Source organism: Nicotiana tabacum, chromosome 16, assembly GCF_000715075.1.
Source record: "Nicotiana tabacum cultivar K326 chromosome 16, ASM71507v2, whole genome shotgun sequence".
Lineage (NCBI taxonomy): Eukaryota > Viridiplantae > Streptophyta > Magnoliopsida > Solanales > Solanaceae > Nicotiana > Nicotiana tabacum.
Genome location: NC_134095.1, coordinates 54802579 through 54812234, shown reverse-complemented (window position 1 = coordinate 54812234; position 9656 = coordinate 54802579). Strand labels below are relative to the sequence as shown.

The following is a 9656-nucleotide window of genomic DNA, read 5'->3' as shown; positions in this document are numbered from 1 at the left end:
ATTTGTAATTGCTAAACTTAAGCATTCTAGTAGCTCAAGTTTTGTGATGCTGAAGTTATTTAGTTCATTTGTAAAAATTTCAGCACTAAATAAGCTGAAGTTTTTTTTGTCCTGAATTGATTAGTTTTGTCATTAAGCTTTTTCAAAAACTTCAGCAGAAGATGCTGAAGTTATTTAGTTCATTTGTAAAAACTTCAGCACTAAATAAGCTGAAGTTTTTTTTGTCCTGGATTCATTATTAGTTTTGTCATAAAGTTTTTTCAAAAACATCTGCAGAAGATGCTGAAGTTATTTAGTTCATTTGTAAAAACTTCAGCACTATATAAGCTGAAGTTTTTGAAAAAACTTTTTAACATACTAGATAAATAATCATCTTATTCTTTCATAGTGTATTACTACTATAAATTAATCAGATTACCAACAGTATCTAAAGGATAAATTTTGCAAACGATAAACGTGAAAAGAACAGAATTATCATGAAAAGAATCACTAAGTGTGACCTTAAACTTCCCGAACGTGAAAATATTCATAAATTATTGTCTACTAACTTATGTAATTATTTATAATTTATTTTTAAATAATCTGATAAACATACTTATGGCAATCATCTCATGTACTGAAGTTTCATAGCAGCACCAACAGCAGAAGACGAAAGAAGAAGAAGAAGAAGAAGAAGAAGAAGAAGAAGAAGAAGAAGAAGAAGAAGAAGAAGAAGAAGAAGAAGAAGAAGCAGAAGGAGGAGGAGGAGAAGGAGAAGGAGTAGGGAGAAATGGGGTTGAACTTGTTTAAAAAGTGGGTACAAGTTAAAACCTTAAAAAAAATGAATATATGTTAAATGGAGGCGATAAAATAGGACGCCCGTGCAACTTTTACATGTTTTTCAACAAATCGTGTAAATTTACTACAATTGATAACTTTTCAAATATTCAAATATGTTTTTCGAAGCGAGAACCTACTATAACAAGGTAGATTCTATTGATAGTGTAAAGTTTCATTATACGGTCAATGTGTATATATAACATCAATATAAGTTTAGTGCAGATAATAGATGCACGTATAGCAGTTTTGGTAGACTGAAAGTCTGAAACTAATCGAGACCTTAAAGTGCAGTTCATCAAAACAACACGTGGGTAACAGATATTAAAATTGGCTAAAGTAGTAACGAAAGTGTTACGTATTATTGACTTGTACACAGTACATCTCAGACAAAACACCTTTGTCCTCACAAAGATTCTTGTCATCATACATAGTGCTGAACAAAGACAACCCACATATCACGTACTCTCTTTCTTTATCCTTCAAAAAATAAGACAACACACATGTAGCTGGAATAACCACAAAGGGCTACATTATATTATATCTCCGACCAAGTTTCTTGTTCCTCTTCTGCAACAGAAGAAGAAAGAAGCAAATTGTAATTAGCTGAATTCCTGACCGAACAGTTAGCCCTAATTTCACCTTGTGTCCCAGTCAACACATTTAGCTGCCCCATCTTGATCATAGAATTCACAAATTCCTCAAAGAAAAGTGACTCATTAATAGCAAAGCTAGTAGCAATGCCTCGAGTCCTTCTATCCGTGTACAAATCTTGATCTGATGTGAATAGTCCTTGTCGATTCATGAGATCAACGTAGTACTTGTTATCGAACTTGTTAGCTGATCGAATGTCTAGGACAGTGGTGTTCGTAGAGTTTGAGGTTGGACAAGTGTTTTTAAGGTTTTTGGCAAAAATTTTATCCATGGATGGATCTTGGTTAGGGTAAAGTCTCTCGGTGAAAGAAGTGCAATGACCAATGCCAATGGTGTGGCCACCAGAAAGTGCAACAACATCAGTTGGGGTGAAGTTTTTGGTGGCAAGTGAAGTTAGAATGCCACTTGTGTTGAATGAAGGAGGTGGAAGGTTGGCTAGGGTTTCATTTCTTGTTGCAAAGTTGAGTCCATCCTTTCTACCTAAAGGTAGATCATAATCAGGGCCACCAGACTGCATTATTATCCATGAATAGAAATATTAGTTACTTCATCTTAAGCCTGATGAGTTCTTTAATTTCAATATGAAGGATACTTCGAAAATATTTAAATTGTACAATCATATAAACTTATAAGATAATGATTACATATGAATATCTGCAGTAAGTATTATTGAGAATCTGATAAAATAATAACTCCGTGAAACTTATTTGATGCCGTATAAATGTCACGTGAAGAACATTGTCCTTATAGTTCTTAAACATTTTAATATGAATTGAAAAATAGTTCATTTCCTGGTGAGGGGAACTACTTAACGCGGAGTCTTATATTTGAAAAAAAAAATTGAAAAAAGAAAAAAGCTATGAGAAAAGAAACGAGAGGACATTGTATTAATGGTGTGACAGTCTAGCTAAAACTTATTGACATTGACATTTGAATGCGAACATTATGGAGAAGTGATACTTGGCAATTGTTTGAGGCTTTTGTACTACGTCCAACTGTTTGAATTATTTGTCATAAATTTATCACATTGAACAACTTTAGAAAAATGTTTCTTAGTTGTTTGGCCACGAATTTTTCTTTTAAATACTCGAACAGCCTTAATCGAATCGTACTTTAGTATATAGGAGTGTCATATTTTATAAGAGGTTTTATATCTTAATCTAGTTTGAGTCCGAGCTTATCCAAAACTTTTTAAACAAGGATCGCAAACATTCTAAAAGATATAGGTCAATTTTCCACGACTACAAAGTCTTTTTTTTTTTATACGAAAAATCTCTTTCATCTCATAAGTTCACAAAAAATTTTAAAACTAACTTTAGTGAAAAGTCTTGAAAGAAAAAACTTTAGTCATATGTTAAAAGAATATTTTGTACCAAGTGAAATTGGGATCGTCATATAGAATTGCTGTTATACCCACTTCTGAGCAATCTAGCCGAATTTGGATCGTCATATGTACACTAGTCTTACCATTAATTTGATCTGTTAGACCTAACAAATTAATTCAAATAGCTGGGGATATTTGAATGCATTCAAAGTTTCAAACTATCTCACATTAAAATACCTTTGGCCTTGACTAAGACCTGTGCTTATATTTAAAATATTATAAAATCATCCATGTAAATGGAATATTACAATTATAAGTTGGCATCTGATTAATTTCGATTAAGAGCTTTTATTAAAAGAGAAAAAGTTTATCGCAGAGAATATGTGTATTAAATCAATAAAAATGTCATGATATGCTGATAGATCTATGTTTATTATAACCTAAACACGATAAATTAGCTAGTAGATTTGGCATAAACATTGAGTGCGAGTAAATTTTATTGATGTAAACTTACTAAGAAAACAGAGTCGCGAGCAGCAATGGCTGTGATATCTGCGCAAGAGACCACCCTACCGCACTCTCGATGCACACGGCGGCGAAGGTCTTCAATGATCCTAAAAGCCTGCTGTCTTAAAGTCAAGTTGGGAGGTGCATCTTTCTCACTTGGTCCACTCGCTGAACCATCTAATAGTACTGATCCGTCACAACCCTATGTGTATCAAAAATGGCACATAATTATCTTGTAATAAAAACAAGAATAATCAATTTAAATTTAGTTTATCTAAAAGTCAGGACGGTGCGAATAAAAGTTCCTTAAGGGATAGGAATAAATTGGTGTTTGTATGTGATAGTTATGACTTTATATTGAACCGTTTAAGTGCAATGTTACAACTTCACTGAAAATTTTAATAAGTTCTCTCTTATGTCTTTTCTTGTTTCAACATCTCCAATCCACCTCAAAGTTTTACTAAAGAAAATCAAATGTAACCAACTAAACTTCATTGATCAGACTATATTTCCATTATATTGGTGAAAGAATTTAAGTTATAACTTACATATACTGACCGTATAGATTTTTTATACTATTCGTGAAGTAATTACTTTATAAGTGACTTGAATGTACAAATAATTTTTTTTTATCATGGCGTACGATTTAGAGTTAGGTAAATACCTGGACAAAACAGTCATGGAAGTGAAGGCGAAGAAGGCCGGCAGCCTGGCCAATATCCTGCCGGAAAACCTGCCGTAGGCGGCTTCTGATGATGGATTCAGCATTGGGGCAAATGGAGTCATAGAAAGTCCATGAAAGACCCTTCACAATTGGTTGCGTACCTTGAGCTTCTGTTTGATGAAAGTGAACTGAAATTAAAGCAGAAATGATCAGCACAAGTGAAGAAACAAAAGAAGAAAGGGAAATTGAAGACATTATTGCTGATCTTTTGAGGTTAATTATTGCTAAAGGTATACATTAGGGTTTATTTATAGCTGGAACGGAGGGAGTTAGTTGCATTCTACAAATAATTATTATTCTTAGTTACTCCCTCCCGCCTTCACTTTTAGTTGTCTAGTATTTTAAAAATAAATTTTTATTTTTACTTATTTTTCGCATATCAAGAGAAGAATAATTTAATTTTTCTATTTTGCTCTTAGCATTAATAACTCATTTCAAACCCATTAAAATTATATACCAATTAATATGGATATCATGAAAAATTATGTACTTTATACTTATTATTTTTAAGGGGTGTGCAAAGTCAATAACAGACAATTAAAACTAAACGGAGAGAGTATTGCTCCAGTATTTGTTATTTTGAAAAACTTAAAAGAGAATTAATTATTATTATATTTCAAATTTACACTTAGCATTATTGGCATGTCCCTTACGTACGTACCATAAACTTTGAACAAATGGTTTTAAAATTGGCTCTTTTCACCATAATATCCTTTGTTATTGTTCCGGAATACGTATCATAAGCATTGTCATGACCCAAGTTTCCCTCCGTAAGATGTCGTGACGGCACCCAGTCTCTAAGATTAGGTAAGTCTAACAATTCCGGAAAAGAACTTAAATAGCGGCTAAAATCTCAACATCAACATGTTAGATCTAGTTTTAATGATGCAAATAATATATCTGTGCAGGAAATCAATTACAGAAGAACAAGAAATCAAGGAGCTACTACAAGATCGTTGAAGTCAATCTTGATGCTTAAGGAAAGAAATCAATCAGCAAAGATTACGAATCAATCAGCAAATCTGGATGCTTAAGGAAAGAAATCAATCAGCAAATCAGTCAGCAAAGATCACAGACAGCTGCGATGGAAAGAATCAATCTCTTTCCAAGGATCAAATCTCTTGAGTTGTCAAGCCTCGTCAACAAACGGTCTTCACCAAAGTATTTACACTCAGCTTCAAGCCTTAGACAAACATACTTTGATCGAACCAAAAAACCCTCTCTTTGTTCTACTGCAAACAAACATTGTAGTTCTCTAAGATCTGTTGTCTAACAAGTCAGAGAAAAAGGAGAGTACAACACTGGTGAGGCATTGTATCAAAAGAGACGAGTGTTATAGGAACTGAGCTATCACGTCATTTTTTATTGCATTCGGAGAAACGCATTTACTAAAGAGAACTCCCTTGCAACCCAAGGGGACTGGACTAGGATTCACATTGAATCCGAACCAGTATAAAATTCCGGTGTTTTTAATTCCTGCACTTACTTTATGTATTTTATACTTTCTATTACTATTACTGTTAGGTCATTATATCTAGTCGACTAATTGACAAACTAGTCAACTAATAAGAGATTAAGTTTAAAAATATACAATTCACCCCCCTTCTTGTACTTTCAATTGCAAATATATACCTTAAAACTGTCATTCCACATGTACAAGTAAAATTTGCAACTCAAAGAAGAATAACTCCCAAACGCGGTAGTTATAAGCCACAAACTCTAAGGAAGTACTAAATATATTTGTACATCGGAGTCTAAGGGAATAAAAGAAAACAACATAAATAGGATAGAGAAGGGGACTCCGAAGTCTGTGAACGCTGGCAGATATACTTTAAAGTCTCCAAGCAGCAGCCCAACGCTCTACTATCGAAGCTGATAAGTTGTACTTAGGTCTGCACAAAAACATATACAAAAGTATAGTATGAGTACACCACAACGGTACCTAGTAAGTGTCAAGCCTAACCTCAGTATTGTAGCGACGAGGTCAGGTCAGGGCCCTACTGGAATATAAGAGATAAGACAGAAGGCGAAATAATAAAAATAAAGGCAGGGTAATGAAACAATAAGAATGTACGGGGAAAACAATAGCATGGGAAAACAAGAAGACAATTACAACAACATTACAATATTTAAGGCTTCCAGCCGCCCCTGAAAAGTGTGGCTTAAGATGTTAAGAAGTGTAGTATTTGATCAAAGGCAATACTTTACGCCTTTAGGCTACACTTTTATGGGGGTGGCCTAAAGAACCGTAACCTTTGACCTATGGCCACGCTTATCACGCGTCGCCTTAGAAGCCACACTTTAAAAGTGTGGCCAATGCGGTAAAAAAGCTACGCTTATATTTTCTCTTATAGCCACGCTTTTATGACATAAAGCTACATGTTTGAAGCGTGGTCTTTCGTTCCTTGTAGACCACACTTTTAAAGCGTGGCTTCTAAAGCAACAGTCATCAATCATAGCGCCAAATTGCCAATCCCTATGGCCACGTTTTCTAGTCGTGGCAATTTTGTGTACGCTTTAAAATTATTTTTAAAATATTTATATTTTCTACAATTTTGTGTTTAAAATTTTTATTTGCCTACAATAAATTCTATGTTCACATTTGTTTCAAGCATATATATTATGATCACAAGCATTAAATAAGATAATAAGTAACAGAATAAAAATAGGTCAAATACATATAGTTAAAATAAACTTGAAAAAAATATATAATTTGTGTAGTATTGCCCATACTAATAAAACACTGTTTCAAGTTCACTAGCAATAAATGCTACAAAACAAAATTTATTCATATAAGTATCAATAATAATAATTATCACAATTTTTCAAAAAGTCTTCCACATTCACTTCAATAGGTCAAATTGATTTGTGGCCACCACTTCCAGTTGCATCACCTGCATTTTCCTACACATTCAAAATAAAATTTAAAATTAGGAAAAAAACTTACATATAGTATGCAGAGAACTTTCCTAGACTGATAACCCACAAAGTCAATACGAAAGCATATGCATATCAGTAGTATGTAGATCTGGAAAAAAATAAAAATCATTAAATATCTTCATAAGCTTGCATAACAGAGTCTCAAACCCAATAAAAAAACTAATAAGGTGTCTATAACCCAACTAGAGGAATCCAAGGATGATTCGAGAATCGGTTGTTGAAGACGTGCAATGGCTATTGACAACCACAAAGAAATGTTGTAGGCATGAATCCTATCACAGGATTCACTGTATTGGGAAAAATTGTATTTAAATATAAAGGTGATGTGTCGAAACACATAGACTGGTCAAATGGTCAAAGAATTACAACTAGCCAAGAGGCACGAGTTGTAACAGATACGAGCAAATGGCAGGGGAAGAGGCACTGACAGTCAGTTATACAAATAACCCAACGCCCATACCTATCTAAGTCATTTATGTCCGAGAATCAAAAGGAATGAATCTGACAATAGAAAAAAGTGCAGATACGGCATTTAATAAACATTAAATGTGGAATACGTTAGAGAATTTGTATTGAATGTAATGATTATGTAACATAGCATTCAATGTCTTTAATTACTCATAATAGCTTCATTATGATTTGGGCAAAACGTATATCTCCAAGATATCTATAAAAGGGAGATATCAGATCAATTGTAAGGACGCGAAATATTATTAGTATAAACTGGTTTACTTGTTTTTCTCTTGATTACTCTCTTGCTACCTAAATAGATTCCTTTGTACATTCTTTTGATTATCAGTAACCATGTTCTTCAAAATTCTAGCTTTGATTAAAATCTATTTTCTTTTCACTTAACTTTTCATGTTGCATCAATTATGTCGAACAACAATGACAACACTCAAGGAAACCAAGAGAACCAACAAAATCAGGGAGATCCACAAAATATTAACACTCAAGTTCCTACTCCACGAGACTCTCCACGGCAATCTCGTGAGGGTACTCCTGATGGGTCTCAAATAAATTAGCATGCTTAATTTGAAAATGCTGAAGCTGTTGATGAAGCTTTGCATAAATTAATTGCCGCTCAGGTCAACAAAGTTGTTGAGGAACTTGTTAACCAATTACCCGTAGTAACACCCACACCTACTCCAAATAATAACACTTTGGAAAATCCTCGTTCCGGGCTTGTTAACTCAGGCAGCGATGGAACTCCCAGTGAATCACAGGAGAGAGAAACAGGTAATGTAATTAATTCTTATTTACAAAATTTAGTACTAACCTTGCAGAAACAGCTCAAGGAGCAAAGTGAGCGTATAGAGCAGATACCCGGGGTGCCGCCCATAATCAAAGGGGTAAATATGGATAGATATTCGCAACAACCCTGGAAGCCAAGTGCTGCTCTACTCCCAATTCCAAAAAAGTTCAAAATGCCTGATATTCCAAAATATGATGGAACAACAGACCCACGAGATCATGTGACTTTATTCACAATGGGTGTAAAAGGCAACGATTTGACTAAGCAGGAGATTGAATCAGTATTAGTCAAAAAATTTGGTGAAACGCTCACCAAAGGAGCGCTAACATGGTATTCTCTTTTACCCGAAAATTCTATAAATTTTTTTGCTGAGCTTGCAGATTCTTTCATCAAAGCACACTCGGGAGCTCAAAAAGTAGAGAAAAGAATGGAGGATCTTTTCAAAATCAAGCAAGGGGACTCAGAACTGCTTAGAGAATTCGTGGACAGATTTCAACGTGAAAGAATGACATCGCCACGTGTACCTGAGAACTGGGCAGCTATAGCTTTCACAAGTAATTTGAATGAAAAAAGCTCGGAAGCTACGAAGAGGCTCAAGGAAAGCCTTCGAGAATTCCCCGCTACAACGTGGAATGATGTTTATAACAGGTATAACACGAAGCTGAGGATTAAGGAAGATACTGTTCCACGATTTCAAAAAGAAGAAAAGGTAAGTTCGAGAAGGCGGAGACCGAAAAAAGATCGGTAAAAATAGGTACGAACCTTACATGGGACCTGCGGGAAAGGACTCACAGTCAAAGCAGGATAATCAAAGGTACGATCACAGATCAAGAAACAGAGAATCAGGTTCTTCATCAAGATTCAGGAACGAGCGAAATAACTATGAGTCACGTGATGATGATAAAAATTTAAAATCGAGATTCAGTGGTTACAACTTCAACATCAGTACCTCTGAGCTCGTATCTGTTTTGAGAAGAATGGGAGATAAGGTTCAATGGCCAAAGGAAATGAGATCGAATCCAAATAGGTGCAACCCTGACCATTGGTGGGAGTTTCATAATGACCACGGACATAAAACAGCAGATTGCAGATTTTTACAAAGTGAATTTGATCATTTATTAAAACAAGGATATCTTACTGAGTTGTTCAGTGAGAAAGGCAAGCAAGCTTACATGAAGAATAGGCAGGAGCCTCCAAAACCACCTTCTCCCGAAAGAACTGTCAACGTTATAAGTGGGGGTGAAGATGTCAATGGTATATCATATACTACAGCTAACAAAATTTCCAAAGTAACAACTACCCAAGGGAAACGGGTGCGGTATGTTTTAGAGGAAGACAACATTACATTCAATGACACAGATACATATGGCATATTAACCCCTCATAACGACGTACTGGTAATATCTTTAATTATACATGATACTAATGTGAAACGA

The 9656-nt window shown here is 34.6% G+C and overlaps 1 protein-coding gene across 1 annotated transcript; it reads right to left on the bottom strand.

Moving 5' to 3' along the window:
* Window positions 1-1140: 1140 nt before the first annotated feature.
* On the bottom strand, window positions 1141-4252 carry LOC107813838 (peroxidase 12-like). The gene is made up of 3 exons (XM_016639145.2): window positions 3966-4252; window positions 3309-3503; window positions 1141-1981 (listed from the first exon to the last, which is right to left on the bottom strand). The coding sequence occupies exons 1-3, from the start codon at window positions 4218-4220 to the stop codon at window positions 1355-1357; spliced, it is 1077 nt and encodes a 358-aa protein (XP_016494631.1). The 5' UTR covers window positions 4221-4252; the 3' UTR covers window positions 1141-1354.
* Between the last annotated feature and the right edge of the window lie 5404 nt (window positions 4253-9656).